Source organism: Danio rerio, chromosome 6 (assembly GCF_049306965.1).
Source record: "Danio rerio strain Tuebingen ecotype United States chromosome 6, GRCz12tu, whole genome shotgun sequence".
Taxonomy (NCBI): domain Eukaryota; kingdom Metazoa; phylum Chordata; class Actinopteri; order Cypriniformes; family Danionidae; genus Danio; species Danio rerio.
Genome location: NC_133181.1, coordinates 39,897,762 through 39,918,930, shown reverse-complemented (window position 1 = coordinate 39,918,930; position 21,169 = coordinate 39,897,762). Strand labels below are relative to the sequence as shown.

Below are 21,169 nucleotides of genomic sequence, written 5' to 3'. Positions count from 1 at the left end.
GACTTCAAATTAGACTGGAATCAAATTAGACTACTTTTATATTAAAAATTGTGTTTTTATGTAAAATTCAATCACTCTGCATTCACTCTCATTCTAAAAAACAGCTCCGTTCACTTTTGAAAGTGAGCCACATTACAACAGTGCAAGCAGATCATCATAGTGAGTAAATATTAAGTTTTAAGTAAGTTATTCCTTTAAATGTCATAGCGTTTTACCAAGGTTGCTTCTTATAGTGGATTTTGAGATTGCTGCAGTTGATATTCCAGCAATTTCGCTGTTTGTTTCCAGCTCAGGGCACTGTAAAGTAATTGACTAACAGCTAATGGCATTTCTCTGAGACCTTTGTCACATCTTAAACCTGACATTGAGATTGACACACAGGCTTAAGTATGATTGTCTGGTGAAGTGATCCAGAAAATCCATCCAATTAATGCTCCGTAGTCTCAAGCTTTTTGTGCACGTTTACAATGCGGGCAACAGCATGTAGATCACACTGTAAAAAAGATATTATGTTGATAAACAGGTTCTGTATTTTATAATATTTTTTTTTTCTTTTCATTTATGGATATGAACTGCATTATGGGACTTTTCATGTTGAACATTCAACTGTTTTATTTTATTTTTTTCAGATTGTCCTTTTAGAAACAATATATTATGACTCCCAGTCCAATTTCGGATTCAATACATGTTATTGTTATTTGTTTTTTAAGGTTTGAATGGTCTGGCACCTACAGTACATACATCTTCACTGGCATACTTCATGAGGCCAGTTATTGTTCCCAAATCACAGTTTAAATCAAAAGGAGACAGGGCTTTTTCTGTCACATTCCCTATGTGGAATGGTCTACCTTTACTGCTTCTCCCTTGGTGCTCATTTAATGAAATCACATTCTGTCACTTGCTTTTAATAGTATTTAATACATTTTGATTTGTTTTATATATCTTGTTCATACATATATTTGTATAAATTTAGTTTGATAGCTGTTTTGTAAAACACTTTGGTCTTCATCTGTTATTTTAAAATTTGCTCTATAAATAAAACAATCAATCAATCAATCAATCAATCAATCAAACAAACAAACAAACAAACAAACAAACAAACAAACAAACAAACAAACAAACAAACAAACAATATATTATGTAAGAATGAATATAGAGAGAATTATGTCTGTAAAATAACAGAACTGGCAGTTTATTACCAGGTATTTGTATTGTTATTTTTAAAACCAAACTAGACAATTCTATCACTTCAAACTTTTAAAAAGGTCAATAAAAGTAAAATGTCTACATGAAAAGTTATTAGAGGAAGTAACTGAGAAGTCCCATAAGGCATTTCAAAAGCATAAATCTATTAAAAAAATAAAACAATAACTCATTAACGACAAAATATGTAAAACTGTTAAATTCTGAATGTTTTTACTGTGCAGAATTGATTATAAAAATATTCACTTTCAATTGCTACTGTTTAAACAAATGGACTTTTGTACTCTTACCAGTGTGACGTTGAAGTGATTAGTGATTGTGGTTTACGCTTTGAACCAAACTCATTTGTCAAATCTTAATTATTGGACAGAAATGCTAAATGAGCCACAAAACCAGTGGGGGCAGGTTCAAACAGTGATTAAGTATAAACTCCTCAGATGACATAGGCCTGCAATGCATATACTCCCCAAACCACAAAAACCCTCACCACAGAGGAAACACTCTGGAAAGAACAGGTTTGATCCATTTCATACTGTATATAGTACCAATCATGGCAATTCGTAACTTTTAGATTTAGTAATTCATACGATCTAATTTATATGATCTCATTTGTATAATTTGCTTATGCCCCAATGACGGTTGGGTTTAGAGGTGGGATTGGCTACTTTTTAAAATCATACATTTTCTTATGACTGAACACTAGCCACTTAACTGACAAAACCTAAAACATTTACATTTCCTCGTGAGATTAGGCTGATAGTAAACACCCCAGGGATATACGTACATGCAGGTCTTGACAATTCAAGAGTACTTTTGTATTTAAAAATGCTGTTCTCAGTCCTCTTCTTTGATAATCATTCTTTATGTGAACAAAAAATGTCAAAAGCAGCTGATCTAGCATATGTAGCATGTTTGTAATGTGAAATACTGAATGTGAAACAAAATGTTGACCTACTTGTTGAATGCTTAATTTATATGTCTTCCTCTCTCCCAGAAAAAAAAAAGCTTTCAGTCATGTTTTTTCATCTCCAGACAAGAATAATTTTAAAATAATATTGTTCTGATGTAAGACATAGAGTTCTCTAAAATGTCAATACATTCTGTAGCATTAAATAAACAGGTTTAAAAATTGAATAGCACATCATTCAATTATTGACTGACTCTCCTCTGTCTTTTGAATCAGCACAACTATCTTAATTCTTTGGAAGAAAAAAGGTCTGTTGAGCATGAGGGTGCAATGCTGGCAGAATTTGAAATCATCCCGAAATGGATTTAAAAATGAAAGAGTGTTTAATCTTTGATTTGTATCTTAATGAATGAAGTGAATAGTTTCTCTCTCTGTGTGTTTATTAAAGGCCATAGATTTTTTTTTATTCGATTTGAAAAGAATTTGAAATTGTTCAATGGTAAATTTGCTTGTGAACATTCCAGTATATTCATGCAATATTAGCTTGATATGAGCTTCATACATATGGAGTTGCATGTTAAAATGATGTTTTGTCAAAATGTTTTCCACTTACATGACTATTCAGTGAAGTTTAGATTAATGTAGATATGCCATTAGTAATGAGCATAAAACAAAAATAAGAGTTTTTTTTGTTTTTGCAAACTAAGAATTTCTGCACTCCAACAAACTTACATTATGTTTATAGTACTTCACACAATATCACTTTAAAGCCAGCAGATTTACAATATTGAACATAAAAACTATGATGTAATTCAGTGTTAGTCAGAATTACACATTCAAACTATAAAGCAGCTCTGCAGTGTGTTCATATTTTTACTTTTGACATTTTTTAAAAGTAAAACCATGGTTCATTTTTTGTAGGGGTAAACTCTGCCTGTGTTCACAATTTTTTCTCAAGCCCCAGTTGGCCATATTTCCCCGCATTAATCTAAGTTAGATACTGTATGTATTTGCACTCACATGGAAAAATGATCTTATTTTGTTACATCACAACATCGTTTTTGGTAACTTTAAAATGAGCCTTACTGAACTTAAAGGCAGGGTACAGGTGATTTGGTTCAAAAATCCTTTTTTATAATGCTCAATGTCTCTTCACACCTTGATAGCACTTATTTTATTAAATGCACTCGTATGTTTTTATATCATCTGTGGAAGGTGTATGACCAAAAAACCCACACAAACATGGTACCTGTATATCATCAGCATGTCACCACGTTACAGATGTACCTATTACTATGTAATTTGTACTACAAAGTTTGCTCACCGTAAATAAGGCGTAGTGGTCTGACTCTCGTCTTGTCTCTTTATCCTCTGGTCTGTCTGCAACCTTTATTTTTATTATAGGAGGTGTGTTTTTTTTTTGGAGGAGACAGTGATTATTTAGGGTTGGGAGGACCTTTGGCTTTCAAAATTAGCTTGCTATTGTTAGACTATCCAAAATCACCTACACTACTGTATCTTCAAATCACTAAAAATGGCACAGTAGAAGGAATGTTTACATACTTGTAATGTAAAGAATCTATAATCTCTTGACACTTTTTTTATGTTAAACCTCAAAACCGTAAGATGTTTCATTATAAAATGAATAAGCATTATAAGACCAGCATCTAAGATAAAGAGCCTGCGAAATTCATTCTGACATTCTGCAGAGATGAAGATTTTCTCTTGAGAGCAATGCTTCAGTTTGAGTTTGACAAGACAACTACTCTTGACTCTTAAAACAACTGGCTGTGAATACTAATCTTATTTAAACATCAGGTCTTCGACAGATCTGAATGAGACAGAAGACAAACGTAGGAAACAAAAAACTTATTGTGTCTAGATATCACTCTAATAATAAACCACTCTGAGGGTTATAAACAGACGACAGTGTGTGTTAGCAGAGACAGAGTTTTCTGTCAGAGAAAGTTTTGTCATCCAAATATGGTAACAGTCAAGGCGTTAAATAACCGCATTGTTTCTCTTTTCATCATAATTGTTCTCCAAAATTCTACAATATATACAGATAAAATGTCATATATTAAGCTTATATAAACACTGCAATCGACTGCTTGAGCGCAAGAATAAACACAGATTATCAAGCTGTCATAAAGTTATTTCAAGATGATTTCTCTAAGGCTACATAAGAGTACATTATCTTCCACCGAGAGACCCTTGGAAGTGAGGCTGTGTCTCGAATCGAGCTTATGTCTCTCTATTTAGATCTCAATAGATTAATTTGCGCTGAATGTCCGAATGAATTATTTATGAAGTCAGCAAACTACATCTAAACAGCTCGATAGTACACAGCATGAGAGGCTCGCTGCAGTCCTTCATCAAACCGAACTACTGTTCCCTTAATTTTGATTACATTTGATTCTATTATGGTCAGGTTATATTTTCTGCATAATGCACATGAACCATTTCTGACACAAGGCATTCAGTCTATGATTTTATAAGTCTATGATTTTATAAGAAATTAATTGAAAATTATTTCATGTACTTACTCTCATGTTGTTCTAAACCCACGATGTGTTCATTTAACTAGCACACATGAAGATATATATGTTTTCTTGAATTAAGTTTGAAAGATTTCGGTCATTGTTTAAACAGCTCTGTTCACCCGGAGCTCTGATGCTTTAAAACATTCTTAATAAGATAAAAAATAAACAACATAGGCTTTCTAAAAATGCTCCTCCTCTTCGCGCTCGCCAGCTGACGGCTCAACTCCGTGTGGAGGGCTTTCCCGCTGCAACCAGTTTGTCCGCTTAGCTCGCAGCGTTACGTTGGCAGAGCGGAGGCCCGGAGGAGGAGGAGCCGGCCACGGGGACGACCGGGATCGAGCCTGGGGAAGAGCAGTTCCAGAAATCAGGTAAGATGAAAAACAGAATCCAAAAAATAAGGGTGAGAACGCGGCGAGATCTGAAAACGCAGTCAAAATCGCTTGGGTTTAGGGAAGGAGGAAGAGGAGGGTGGCCGGCCGCCCGGTCGATCGTTCAGTCGTTCAACCAGTCAGTCGGACGGACGGTCGCTCCACAGCGGCTTCCGGCTTTTTTTACGCGAGAACAGCGCGGGCGTGAACGGCGCGTGCTCCCGAGAGGCGTTCGAGACGCAAAAAAGCACGCACAGCGGCCTCTCACGGATTCGCGAAAACAAAAACTGCTCGAATACGTACCTCCCGGGACGTATTTCGCGGTCTGCAAAAACGTCCACGGGGCTACATTTCCACAATGAGCTTGGGTTGAAATCAAATGCTAAAAATTAAATAAACAAGTAAATAACAGAGTGAGAATGTGGTAAAATCTGAAAACGTGGTAAAAATCAGGCGAGGGCTTTTCTTTTTCTGGATTGCTTTTTTAAAACACTGTGGTTGGGTCTAGGGAAGTGGGTGGGCGGGTCAAACGGCACTTTTGAACACACTATTGGTTTGGTTTAGGGAAGGAAGAGGGTAGGTCAATCGATCAGTCAGTCAGTCTTTGGTGGTAAATCCTCTGGTGGATTTACACAAGAACAGCAGGCGTGAATAGGACTGAAAAAGCAGACACAATGGACTCTGGTGGATTCACGAAAACAAAAAATGCAAAAAAAACATAGCTCCTGGGACGTATTTTGCATTCTCCAGAAATGTTTATAGGGGTCCGTAATCAGAATGAGCCTTAACTGAAAATAAAATGAGACCTCATGTTTTATTTTTAATAATAATAATGATTTAGATTTTTGATATCTTTAAATCACATGTGAAATTAAATAAATTGTAATGTTAAAACCATGTGATTACATATATAATTACTATTTTGTCCCATTCCAAAACCCACAAATACCTCACCATAATCTCACCTGTGTAACCCAACACATTAGCATCATCAGTGTTAGAAAAGTGGGATCAACTTAAATTTACAGTTTAACAGTGTAACAGTTGTATACTATATGTCTTTTCATACCAAATGTTATATGTTTCTAGTGCATCTGACCAGTGAATCCAGCTCATGTAATCAATCTAATTCAACAACATATAATGATTGCCGTTAGTGTAGTAGTGGAAATCTACTACAGCATTTGAAAAGGAGGCAACACAAAGACTTTGAAACTAGCACTGGATATCTGAGGTACTTTTATTTTTATACTTTGGTTTGACAGCCTGGCTTGCATAACTCCCATGTATTTTTATCATTTTTCCAACAGTATAACCAGTTGTTTCCAGAATAGTCATTGTCTTTAAATAAACATTGAAAAAAAAAGGCTTAACATCAAGCAATTGGCTTTGCCAAAATGTCATTTGTACTGTAAAAGGCATTGGGCAAATTGGAGGATTCCATTTGTAGCTTTAAATTGGGCAAGATTTCTGCTCTGAACATTTTCTTTTCACTTTGACAAAGTGGCTTTCATTGACAAATGTATCTATTTGACACAATATAAATTTACTGTAATGTATAAATTACATTACTTGAAACATGTAACGCACTCCCGCTAACTTTATTTTGCACATTTCTTTCATAGAGTGTAGTAAACATAAGAAAATAATGACCAAATTCTAATTTTGAGGTGAACAAACCCTTTAAGAAATTGAAAGAGGCGCACTGAATACTCACACTGACAGCTACATATGACTATTTATCTGATCAGCCTGTGAATAGCACTCTTGCTGCACTCAAGTTCAACAAAACCCCGGCCATCTGGTGCATTCCTGGCCCATACCGCGGCAGCGTTACTATAAATTATTCTATGATGCTTTCTGATGCATTTGAGGCCACGGATGGAAGATCCTGAAGGTCTCCTTAAGCACTAATTTATTTACGCAGGGCCCTGAGCTCCTGGAAACATCAGCTCCATCTGTCTCTAGAGCCGCAGAGGAAGTCTAATCGTTCACTGGGTTTTGTAAAATGCAGATATGAGTGCGTGACAGCAAACAACTGGCCTGTATAATCAGCAATTAACAAACCATATGGTATTTTTAAACGTCTTAAGTGACTGTAATTGTGACAATATTTATATATAATGTAGTTAATAGCTAATGACACAAAACCCCTGCCAGTTCCTCCAGTGTGCATGTTTAGTATGCAGTTGATTTCTGCCTCTTGGATGTAAATGACAATACTCTACCTTGATTATAGTCATTTTGAGATCCTGCCAAGGTCTGATGGAGCTCAGATTGGCCAGAAGGTCTTTCTTTAGACCCTGGAGGATCCAAGCCATCAGTCCTTTCCTTTGTAAGCTCTGAATTGTGGACATTTAGTTGCATGAGTTTAGACATCTAGGTGCTCATTTGGATTCCATTCACTTCTAAAGGTCTGTACAACAGACTTCTGTGGAGACGGTGTGCTTGACATCTGAAGAGATGTGCATTGCTTTTTTTCTGCTCTGTGTTGCATCATGCATAATTCTACCTATTAGTGTTACTTGGGTTATAATAAATAATGATTTTAGTTCAACTTCTGATCTTGATGCTTTGTTGCGTTGTGTGTGACATTACATTTGAAAAATGTCAGAGCAATTATTGATTGTTTCAGGTCTATAAACCAGGTCTGCAATTAAAACCTACTGTATGTACAAATACAATGGAGTCGAGAGATATTGTTGCCACATTTTAAGCTTTTATAAATATGCTTGATTTAAAAAAAAAAAATAATTTGGTGGTATTTCTTGATTTTCATGTATTTTACCCCAACATCTTGGGGACGTTGGATTTTGTTTAAAAATGAAAATCGGGTTGACGTTAGAACCCAACGTCAGGCCGATGTCAATGTCCAACGTCCAACCTAGAATCAACCTAAAATCAACCAAATATCAACATCTAATCATGTTACACTTTGACGTTGTGTGGACGTTAACACTATGACATCAATAAGACTTTGGACTTTGGTCGCTTTCCAACACAACCTAAAATCAACCAAATATCAACGAAATTTGATGTCATTAATGGACGTCAAAATAACGTCTTCTGTAGATGCTGTCTCGACAATAATTTTGGTCATCTGACGTCATGACTTAAATCTAACTTAATATTAACATCTTATGATGTTGTGTGCCTGCTAGGAATGACCTCTAAACTGAATTCGAACAAAGGTCTCTTGGGTATTTCATTAAAAACAATCAGGCTTTTAATATAGCATGACATCAATTTTAATACTCTGTAATACAAGGGTCTCAAATTGGTAGGGGGCAATATTAGTGACATACAGTTCTCAGGAGGGCCGTTATAACTTTCAAGCACAATAAAAAAGTGGAAACCTTATGTAATTGTTGCATTCAGACATTCTTCCCCAGAGTTTATGCAGTCAAAGCGCCTTCTTTTTGTTTATTATTGTGCATATTGAAGGGGTCGTTTTAATTGCTATGAAAATATTACAGTTTAATAACAGGCGTATTAATAATAATTATTATTCTGTCACAATCAAATGTTGCTTAACCAAAAAAGCAGATTGAGTAACTTTAGTGACTTTAATGGCAATTGTTCTTCTCAATATCCTTCTTTTTTTTGTAAACCCACAACAAAGAGGGGGAATATATTTAGTCAAATTTTACTAATGCACATTTTTGACACAAATTGCATATGCAAAATGCATATGAGGAAAATCTATTAAATGAGATGAGAACATTTGAATTGAATATTAGCAAAATGATCATATTTACAGCATCACCATAACACGTAAGCCATGAAAATATGTTTGTACAACACAATACAGGTGGTAAAAAACTAATTATAATCAAATGACCCCTTAATATTTTCAAAAATAGAGCTTTAGTAAAAATAGAGCACTTTCGGATATACATTTCAACGTTTAAATTGCAGGCCAATACTACATGCAAATGGCCCGCGGTTTGAGACACCTGCTGTAATATGTTTAATTAAATCTATAATGGTAAAAACAAATAATAAACTGTTATGCTGAATGATAGTTTTGCAGTCTGGAACATGTATATATATATTCATATATATATATGTATGTATATATATATAACATTTTTTTTTTTAATTTTATCTTTTTTTTATTTTACAAAAGTAAACCCCCTAATGTAAACGTCATTCCATACAGTCTATAAAATGAGACACGTCATCTTTGACCTATGGACCGATCCATTTAGATCCAGATCTTGCTTATATTAGATTCATGGATCTTTTCTTTCGAGCTGAAATTCACATATGGACCCTAAATTGATTTTGAACAGATCTGACAAACTAATTAAATAGCTAGGGCTGGTTCATTGTTCTGCTTCTGTGTTGACATACAAAAAGACCATGATGCTGGTTACCACATGATATATAGATACATGATGCTGTGCACACGCATTTTATTTTTAATACTGAAACATATTGAATAAAAAAAATCAATCCAGATAATAACAGACACTCTTCATTCCAATCAAAACACAGTATGTACACTGATATGTGATGTCTTGTGTTTTGATTTGTTGTAGATATGTTGACTGATTTGTATTTCTGTTATCCTCAAGGAGCTGCCACATCTGAGAATTATATATGCATAGTAAATATTACTATTTTCATATTAAGCAATACACTTGTTATTCTTATTTGATCAATAATATAATATAATATAATATAATATAATATAATATAATATAATATAATATAATATAATATAATATAATATAATATAATTTTAGGTTTAGACGTTTAATCCTAAAGTATTTTTCATTGCAAATCTCAACTTGAATAAAAAAGCTGCTTACTGAACCAACATCTTGCTTTTTTTTCCAAGAGCGGATTGTATTTCACATCTTTGTTTATGCACCATTGCAGCTCCATATTGCAGGGCCGCTCTAGTAATGCACTTGCATTTATCATTCAGACAAACTGGCATGAATCAAAGTTACACATTAATGAAAAATCCACTGGTTAAATTAACTATTAATAATTTATTCATGGTTCCTACACACACTTTATTCTGTGACTTTAATGTCTTCTTATAGTTTTTTTTTTAAATTAAGATTGCAAGTACGCCAGTGCATATATCAACAGTGTGTATTCTACAGGTGGAACAAGCTGTTTTTTTACACTTTCAAAGCACAGAGTCAGCCTTCAGAGCAGGATACCTTTTTTCCAGCAAAGAAACCATAGCAACAGAAGGACATCTGGTTATTTCTGAAGCACTATAGTGGTCACTGGAAACAAACGAATGAATAAATGAAAGATTTTAACCAAACAAATTAAGAGCCAGAAGATTGCACTGGTGTTCACTTATGTTGTTTTTCTCAAAACATGCTTTTTATTTATGCCGTGTTTATTATTTTTACTTATTAGATTAATTTTTTTAGAACTTGTTTGTTTTGAGCGCATCTCTCTATGGACCTTCAGTGTATCTGTTAAATAAATAATATGACCTCAGTGACAGTAAATGGAGGTTTTGAGAAAATTCATCTGCCATGGTCAGTCATAAATTAAGGATGTATAATTTAAAGGGTCTGACATTTGAAAGTAGGAATATACTAATTTAGAGCCTTATAAAGTTTACGAGCATTTCATTCATCTTGATGGATAAACTGATGAGATGAAGCAATATATAGGTGGAGTGAAAATCACTGATCATCTCCATACATGGCCACACATTAAAGTTTAGATTAAATTTGGTTAAATTAAACGATTAACAAATGATAAATTCATTGAAAATGAGTGCCCAGGACTACATTTTTGAGAAACCTACATTTTGAGAATTACCCTTACTTGCAGTTTTTATTTTCACAAATCCCCTAGAGGGCACCGTATACATTTTTGCCAATTTTAAAAATTTTACTGGCATATGTTTTCTCATATGTGCCATTTCACATGGATCCATTAGAGTCCACTGTATACAATTCTAAACTTACTAACCTCCTTCTTGTGCGTATTTGTGAGAGACAATAATACAATATATGTTTGCCTGATATCAACTGACCCACACACCCTTTCCCTGAACCCAACCAATAGTGTTTTCAAAAGGAAACCAGAATAGAAAAGCCATTGTGACCATGTGCTTCTACTGTGACCACACTGCAAATTTGGGGATCTTTTGTTTTTTTTTTTCTAGTTTCTGGAACCATCATTTGTCAGACTTAAACCCTAGTCTGCTCCGCTCCATCTCCTAAGTCTAGCGTCGTGTACTGCAGTGCTTCCCACACATAGACTGTACTTGGGTGAGCCGCCCAGGTTTAACGGCCACCCAAGTAAATTTAGTGACACATTCTTTTTAATATTATTAGATTTTTTTTTACAGTTTTTTTGTGTATCCGCCCGATATAACGAAATAACCGTCAGCGATTAAGTAGTGAAAAATCTCTCCTTTACCATTTTCAAACTGCTTGTTTTGTGTGCGCAAAAACTGACAACACTCCCACAGGCAGTCTCACGTGCTCTGCAGAATTACAGAGACCTGCACCTTTTTGCATCCGGCCGGGGTTTCGCTATCTATCAAAAAGTCTTGACGAGGATTTAGTTGTGCTTTGCTTTTCTAAGCTGTCATTAATTTTATCAGCACATCCGCGAGAGTGAGAAAGATATTAAATAATAGATTCTTTAATCTAAACGACTCAGAAAAACTTTCCACTCTGAGAGGAAGATATTACATCTAAATTGGCTGCAGAATGTTTGTACACCATTAGAAATGTGTAATCAACTCATTTGTCGTATTTAAATAATTAACACATTTTATTCTTGTAATTTAGATATTGATATTGTCTTTAGATATAAAGATATTGTCTGTTTTTATTTCATTTTCCTTCAATTATTACTTATTTTCTGTATATTTTATTAATGTAATATGTATCATATTTTATGTATTCATATTTTTTTTTATATATTTCATATTTTGTACATCTGAAATGCTATGGCGATATTGTACAAAATGGCATGCCAGTAAAGCAACCTGAACTTGAATGAGAGATATATAAGAGAGAAGGAGTTTTGACTTGTCAGTGGGTGCACATGACTCCATGAATAGCATAAAAAAAAGAAATAGTGGATTTTTGTACATTTAATTTAACAGTGTTTTTTTTAACCCATTGAAAAGAAAATGTTTAAAACAGATAATTGTAGAAACAGTGTTAAAAATTATATTATGTTTTGTTTGTGGCATATAATTACCTGTTTATGTGCTATTGGTAAAATATATGTTTCAATCCAGCTACCACCGCAGTCCCAATTAAACCAAACAAGCTGTCCATACAGAGGTAAGCAGTCAGCCGTAGTAGTATTCGTTTTAAACATAAAATACAGCCATATGCACCTGCGAGCACATATTGTCAAAAATGTACACCAAAGGCACATTTTCCAGAAGAGCCTGTGTTGCAAGTTTTCATACTCAGCATTTTGGTTGATGGCACTATTTTAGCACAAGGTTGAGGAGCTGTCATACACTTGGTGCCATGCTAGCTCTTTCCACACTCTCCTTACCTCAGGGTTTTGTAGATGGTCTGCTGCCTTTAACCTCACACTCAAGCAGATCTGTTCCCCCCTAATGAAGCGCTCAGTTTTTCTGCTTTCTCACATTGTACGTACAGCAATAGTATCTGGCTGCAGACTTGCACTTGCAGTCCCAGACATGCAATGTTAGACACATTCACTTAATAGACTTAGTGATGTCACTGTGAGGAGTAGGGGGTACATAGCCTGCAGTCTCAGCTTGCATGTGCACCTGATCTGCAGCCAGATTGATAAGTGATACTACCTCGCAATGTTTGTATATAGGACAGATCGGTACTGACTACATGTCAACAAATTCTCATTAGAAAATTGGAGTTAGGGTTAATCTTGGTAGTCTCTTAGTAAGGAGAATGTCTGTTGGTGGAGCAGTGTCAGCAGATATTAACAGACACTCTACTAATACTTTAATGGGAATTAGTTGGCATGTGTAACTTATAATCAACACAATATGCTAAAGCAACCATTAAAATAAAGTGATACTCGACCCTTTTAAACCACGGACTGTTTTCCTGTCCTTAAAATAGCAAAAAGTGGATTCAGACATCCCCTAAGTGCACCTGAGTTGAGTGATTTAGACCATGCACTTGACTGTTAAAATAGAGCCAAACGTTAATGCAGATTTGTGCAAATAATTTAAACATTAAGCACACTACAAGTTGTCTTGGCATAGTAGAGAGTGGTAATTATCAATTTTTAACATGCTCTTAAAATAGCATTTTTTTTGATTGTTTGTTTTGTCAAGATGAGAGTGGTGGCAGTTGTCCAATGAAGTAAATAGAATCATTACATCTGCTCAGTCTGGCACACTGACAGCACTCAGGCATTTGCCAGGTGTTGATAAACTGGCCTCTAGAGGTGCTGTGAAGTTGTTCAGGAAACACCTCCTTGTCTCAGGAAACAGTAGACACTCCTTACTGCATAAGCAGATGGAGAAGCTTGAATGTGACACATTGCACAACATCTTATAAACTCATGTTTTTAAATCAAATCCTAGTTATTACACACTTGGCATGCTTTTACAATTATTATGTTTACTTTCATCTAAACACACTTTTTTCATTCGGAAAAGGGTTTTAATTAAATTCTGCTTCGACATCAGTATTCAATACAGCAGACAGCTGTGCAGCTGTGTTTCAGAGGTAGCAATTTCATACAATGCATTTGATGAGTTTTAGCAGTCATCACAAGGCTTTAAGTAAACAGACTGAACATCTTTTATATGCTCAGAGTGTGTTCACATTTAGCAGTTTGGTTTGATTGCAATGTACTCAAAAGCAGTTGATTCGAACGAGTGTGAATGCTGCAGTTTAAACCTTGATGCTTGCCAAAAAAGCAAACCAAGACCTCTGAAAGCAGTGAAGTCTTGTGCATTTGACTGAAAGGTTTACATTCTACACAAGCCAAAAATACAATATGAAATCACAAGATGTGACCAAAAAGTTCACACATGCTTTTTTCTGTGATTATTATAGCTCCAATTAGCCATCAGAAAAGTCTCCTTGCAGAAGATATTAAAGGGCACCTAGGTTAACCCTTTTTCAAATTTAATATAAGTCTTTTGCGTCTCTAGAATGTGTATGTAAAGTTTCAGCTCAAAACACCCATCAGATTTTTCATCATACCTTTTACTAGATCCTGTTCTATACATCTTTCCACCAGGGGGTCGTTTTGTTGTACTGCGCCTTTAAGGCAAGTCCTCCCTGCCTACTGTTTCTACGTGCCTGTCAGAGTGCCGTAAATCTCCTTCCTTTGGCTGCTTCAGACAACAGACAGACTTAAAGGAAGAAGGTCTCGCGCAGCGTTTGTGAGAAATACTACAGTTAGAACTTTACCAATGAGTATTTGTTATGCAGTTGCATTTTAGAGTGACACGCAATATCGTTACAAAGTTCACGCGCACACACACACACAGATACACACGCACACACACATCGCAGGAGACTCACACACACACACAGACAGACAGAGCGCGCTTAGCTTAGCACTGTTTTTGCACGCAAATGTGTCAAAATACAGGTATTATTATTACATGTTATTGTACAAAATAAACCTGATTTAACGTCCACAAACAGGGATTGAAGCGTCTTCTTTCATAATTGTTCTGACACGCGGCTGTGCTGATGAAGTAAAGCTGAAGTAAAATCGCAGTACTTTTTTACACACGTGCACTGTTTTAAAACATTTTAAACATGTGAAACTTACTCTTGATCACATTTGATGATGATTGATGATCCTAGCGAACTGAACAGACCTTTTATTCCCGTTTGCTTTGCGCATGTCTGGTTTTGTTGACATGATTATACACGTGGCTACGTGAAGCTGTCAGTCAATTCGGTGGGCGGGGGGACCGCACTCCTACGTCAAGTTGTGGTCGGTCTGAAAACTGCTCCAATTGGTCCACCGTTTTTATGTCGTTAAAATGAACAAAAAAAGCACTGGGTGTGTATATTTCACCCCAATATGACGGTCTATACACTATATATACACACATGTCTGTCCAAACAGCTTGAAAAGTAGATTTTTCACCATAGGTGCCCTTTAAATTGTGTGTGTGTGTGTTTGTGTGTCTATGTGTGTGCTATATTTTTTGGATTATCCTAAGGTGACCCAAGTCTAAACGTTTATTACAGGCCAGTTTAAGGTTTAATCTGTAAACCTAGTTTACAATCTAGTAACAGGTACAAGTCACTATTGAAATGAGTACTAATATCTACTGATACTTACATCTATTCATAGGTACTGATATCTACAAAAATAAATACATGATTGAATATAAATACATAAATACAACTATACATGATTTACTACTAGGGGCGATGCAGTGACGCAGTAGGTAGTGCTGTCGCCTCACAGCAAGATGGTCACTGGTTCGAGCCTCAACTGAGTCAGTTGGCATTTCTGTCTGGAGTTTGCATGTGGGTTTCTTCCGGCTGCTCCGGTTTTCCCCCAAAAGTCCAAAGACATGCGGTACAGGTGAATTGGGTAAGCTAAAATTGTCCGCAGTGTGTGTGTGAATGAGAGTGTATGGGTGTTTCCCAGTGATGCGTTGTGGCTGGAAGGGCATCTGCTGTGTAAAACATATGCTGAATAAGTTGGTTGTTCATTCCGCTGTGACGACCCCAGATTGATAAAGGGGCTAAGCCGAAAAGAAAATGAATGAATGAATGATTTACTACTAGTGTATAACATATATGTACTGATTGCAACTAGAATACATACTGGTTATAAGTAAAAAGTTTATATCAATCTCAATCTCCATAGAAGTCAATGGTAAAAACATACAATTCACTACTTGTAACAATATTATTACTACTGAAATCCCTACTGAAATAAAAGTTCTCGTATCTAATAAATGAGTGCCTGTTTGATTACTATACTCTAATAAATAAAAACAAGTTTATATATGAGTATCTTATGAATAATACTAAAATATAATACTATCATCTAACGAATACTTACTAGTTTTCAAGGAATAAGCACTAGTATCTAATTATAAATAGTATCTGACGAACAACTTATTAATACTAGTATCAATGAATTAGTATTACTAGTATCTGTTTAGCCACTTGCATCTAACAAATAAAAACAAGTTTCTAGTAATTAGCATCAGTATTGAATTTGGGGCAGCACGGTGGCTCAGTGATTAGTTGGCATTTCTGTGTGGAGTTTGCATGTTCTCCCTGTGTTCATGTGGTTTCCTCCAGGTGCTCCGGTTTCCCCCTCAGTCCAAAGACATGTGGTAAAGGTTAGTTGGGCAAGCTAACTTGCCTGTGTGTGTGTGTGTGTGTGTGTGTGTGTGTGTGTGTGTGTGTGTGTGTGTGCGTGCGTGTGCGTGTGTGTGTGCGCGTGTACGTGTATGTGTGCGTGTGTGTGTGTGTGTGTGTGTGTGTGTGTGTGCGTGTCTGAAAGAGTGTGTATAGGTTGGTGTATGGGTTGTGGCTGGAAGGGCATTCGCTGTGTAAAACATATGCTGGATAAGTTGGGCAACACCATGTGCTAGAAAATTAATAAACAAGATATAATATAATAGCAGTATCTAACAATCAATAACAGTTTAATTAATTAGAAATGTTGTATCTTTCAGTAATGTACAAGACTGTAAAACCTAACAGTGAAAATCACTAAATGAAATAAGTTAGTTTAACTTATAATTAAAAAAGGTACTTTAACTCAAAAAGAAAAAAAGAAAAAAAAAGAATTATGGTAACTCATAAACTGATTACATTAAGCAGAACTCAAATCAAATGAGTTATGATTGAATTTATAATATCTTTGTGTTAACTCTAATGCTAGAAGGAATACCAAATCATTTAAGTAGCTTAGTTGTTTGGACTTAATTTGTTTAAGTTAATCAAACGAATAGGCATTTGATAACTGAAGTTACTAATACTCTTAAAGTTTGATGATATAAACACATATGGTTTTAGGATGTTTTTACTAAAGTTAAATTATAGTAAAGCCATACTAAAACTATGGTAGTACGATAGTAAAACCATAGTAAAACCATGGTAAAACAATACTAAAACCATGGTAAAACGATAGTAAAATGATAGTAAAACCATAGTAAAACTATGGTAAAACCATAGTAAAACCACAGTTTTACTATAGTTTTACTATGGTTTTACTATAGTTTACTATAGTGAACTTTTTGTCTCAAAATTTAAATGGGTTGCTGCAATCGATTTCCTCAAACAGTTTGAGTTAACTTATTGGGTTTTATGGTGTAGTACCTAAAAAACAAGCTCTAGTAATTAATAATTAAGTTAGTATTGAATAACAAACACTAGCAGCTAAAAATTAGCATCAAACTATTAGCATGAAAATTGATACCATGGTTTTTAGATCACATGTTAAAGCGGCTTGCCATAAAATGTATCATTCTCTGTTTGTTCCAGACCAGACAAACCAAGTGAACCATACTTCAAGTGTGAACACGCGCCTTGATGCAATAGGCATCATTTAAGGTTAGGTGAACAACTGTCTGTTGCCTGTCAGATAAAATACCCAGTCAAGGTCTGTGAGGCCATGAGGTTAATGTCTCTGGATGGTGTTTCGGTCACAGGTCCTGCATGACAGCTACTTGGCCGGTGTCTGCGGTTAGTGAGCGAGAACGAGCTGCGGATGAACCCAAGAGCAATGTGACACCCGGGGACCATCTCACTGTGGTCACATGTCCGGAAAGCTCAGACAAAATGGGTTTTACAGTTCATTACTCCCTGCATTGCTCACCAGGTTGGAGCATCTGCTTGATTTAGCTGGTGAGTGATTGCTTTGCATGTACAGATCGGCTACTTTGGAGGCTTGAGGCTTCTTTTTCTGTGAAAAAAACAAGAGACAGAGAGGTGTGATTTGGGGAGATGGAGTAGAAAGGTTGCACCATGTTTAACATTATGTAAATTTAAAACGACACAGGAAGAGGAACAAAACATTTATTATATAAATTGAGTTTCTTACAGTGTGCTGGATTATTTATTTTGGAATGAGGATGGTGTAGGTTATAAATCAAGTGCAAAGCCATTAGACCCACCATTTCAGAAGATTGCCCTGTTCTTTAAAGGAAAACCTATTACATGCTTATGGAAAGGTGCACATCCCTCAAAAAAGCCCAGGAGGGCAAACCATCAAACTCTCTACTCTGAGAACATTTAAATTTATAAACATCTGGTGTGTATTAGGGAACAATTAAATAAAGGTGAAAATTTGCATTTGTGGATGGAAAGTGGGTTATGAGAATCAAGGGACTGAAATGTAATACAAAACTTGGAACTTGATGATTGTTTTGGGTTCCGCACGAATTAGGATGCTGGAAAACTACTCCAGGCGTTATTGAGTCTCTGTATTAAAAGAGTAAAAGAGTTCCAACTCTCCAGAGGGAGTAATGAGTTTGACTAATCTCAGATTGTCTTTTATTTTAGGCGTAATGCGGAGGTTAATTACTCGATGATATGTTTGCGTCTAAAAACAAAACAGCAAATAATCATTACTGCTGTGGTACACATGCAAACTTGATTTAAATAACAAAAATAATTTTCCTGTGAAGAGTTGGCATTTAGTCCATTGTTAAGTTAGATTGGGTAATTTTTTTTCCTCAACATGGGAAAGTGCTCCAATATACTATATATATTTTATTGCAGTGTATGATGTAGCTATTTCTGAAAGTAAATAAGGTAACACTTTTTTTTGATGGTCTATTTGAGTATTAGTAGACTGTCTGCTTAATTGCTGTTAATACTGCTCCTTCAACAGACATTTAACTGACTATAAGAAACTTTGCAAGTACATGTCAACCTACGCTAACTCTAAACCCAACCCTAACCCCAACAACACAGTCTACTTATAATCTAATGAGAATTAGCTGGCATGTAGAAGTAATGTAACTTAAATTAAACTGTTACATATTTTGAAAATCAAAGCATATGACGAATATACAGCATTTATCTTTATAGAAACACTTAAATCCTAACTGCTGAAATTATTGTAAGCAAATCTATCATCACTTTTGTAGCTACTGTGGAAAGGAAATGATGCAATCAGTGTCTAATATGACTTGACTCTGCACCCCTTTGTTAATTTTGTCACCATTGTTTTGAGTTTATTTTAAAAATTAAGCATTTATTTTAGTGTCATTTAAAAAAAAAATTTAACAAACATTTCTGTTATAATCACTAAAGTTATGAATAAACTCTGTGGTGTTTTCAGCATTGACTTAATGCATCTGATTGGCCATCATGTTCATATACTCAGTAGAAAGTTGTGCCATTGGTTATAATTCTGAGGCCTTAAAGAAAACACATGATTTGAAAACAGAACATTTCTGTCCTCTTACTTAAAATTTGTAGGGTATTATTTATTTATTTATTTATTATTTTGATTTGGACATCACAATTACGCTGGACAACCAAATGCATTTGTTTAAGTGTTTTAGCAGACTTGCTAGTTCTCAACACATGTCCATGGGAGCCTTGACATAAAATGAAAATAACATAGACACATATACCCTATTACAAGGATTAAAACACATTATAAACACATAAACATAATAATTCTTTAAATAAAAATTGGCATAAGGCAAAAGCAAAGGCGGCATGATCAAACAAACTAATAAACTATTTGTGCAAACGCTGCTGTTTTGATTGTAACCACTTTTTAAGAACACTCCTAAGATCAGTTAAATTACTTTAAGCAAATCATTCCACAATTTGAAAACAGACTGACCAAAACAGGTCTTACACATTGGAACAAGACAGTCAACATTAGCATTTGCTTGTGTGAATGGATTATATCACGATTAGATCAGAAAGCAGCATTGGCACATGATTATTTAAACATTTAAAAACCAATTTAAGATAATTCAATTTAATAAAACTGTCAAAACTAGTCTGACAATTTTGGTGGCATTTTTATCATTACTATCTAACCTATAGATATATACACTAGATATTGCATATGAACCCTAAGTATGCGTCCATAACGCTGCCATATTTGTACAGTGCTGCCAGGACAAAGGTCATTCAAGCGCACTAGCCAAGACTAAAGCAAATCTAAAGATGCTGGACTTTTGAGTTGCAAATGGGTTTAATAATGAGCAAACAAAGCATAAAGACAGAACATTTCATAGGTAAGATTTCGTTTTTATGATTTTTGCATGTTACGAACTTTTGTGCTAAACAAGTAACGTTATTGATGATAATACAGCACTGACCATGAGGCAAAGCAGCACCAACTTGCACTAAATACTAGGCTTATGGTAGTTTTGTTGAACAAAATCAGCAAACAATGTAAATTAAATATGACAACAAGACACTGTGGTGCCAGAAACTTATTATTATATTACTGTCGGCCAAGTTCTTATAAGTTCATTTTTGAAGTAACTTTAAAGGGTGCTTTATGCCTGCGCCTCAATGTTCATACTGTCCTCCCTAAATTGAGTATTACAAATGTTATATACCACTTAGATCATAAAGGAGGATATGCACATTGAGACGCAGGGATATCGATGGTTCACACGAGTCGTTCAACACAGGGATTCATTCACAAACAAATTGCTCCCTCTGTTAGCATAAGAAATGGACGAAGGAGAGTGTGTTTCAGGACATGGATTAGATACAATTTAACAGGGAGGGTGGATAATACATATCTATGCACACAAACAAATGCTCTTTGTCAGCAATGCCCATGCTGTCGCGTATCCATAAATGTAAAAAAATTATGTAAAATTTTAATTAAAAAAATGTGCATTCTGACCACCGGAAAAACTCCCGATTATAGATTTATGTATACTTGTTCACATATCTATGACTCTGGATGGCCAGTCCTCCACTACACCTTGGTCTCACATTCATTTAAAAGGAGTACCACCCTGTACTAAAATGGGGGATCTCTTGACGCATTCCTTCATAATGTAAATATCTATGTATCCAACTCCACTGAACATACACTTAAATGAGAGGAATCGTGTAAAAATAACATCTTATAACATTACCACTGAGAAACATCTAGCTTGCGTCGTACTGTGGCAGTTTGGGTGGTTAAACGAATTCTGATGTTTCATCATCACATTCGAGAGTAGAATTACAATTGAAATCATTGAAGTTTGAGATATTCAT

At 35.2% G+C, this 21,169-nt stretch overlaps 1 protein-coding gene across 3 annotated transcripts in view; it reads left to right on the top strand.

Moving 5' to 3' along the window:
* The window catches only part of cthl (cystathionase (cystathionine gamma-lyase), like), a 62,731-nt gene extending 42,573 nt beyond the window's left edge, over positions 1-20,158 (top strand). Inside the window, exons 12-15 of one of the 3 annotated variants that reach the window (XM_073952839.1) lie at positions 15,375-15,545; positions 16,268-16,308; positions 17,459-17,527; positions 17,626-20,158. In XM_073952839.1, the coding sequence (XP_073808940.1) occupies positions 15,375-15,545; positions 16,268-16,306 (210 nt within the window). In that variant the 3' untranslated portion in view covers positions 16,307-16,308; positions 17,459-17,527; positions 17,626-20,158. The remainder of the gene's footprint in view (positions 1-15,374; positions 15,546-16,267; positions 16,309-17,458; positions 17,528-17,625) is intronic. The other 2 variants (XM_073952840.1, XM_073952842.1) reach the window with 2 other exon arrangements.
* Positions 20,159-21,169: the final 1,011 nt, after the last annotated feature.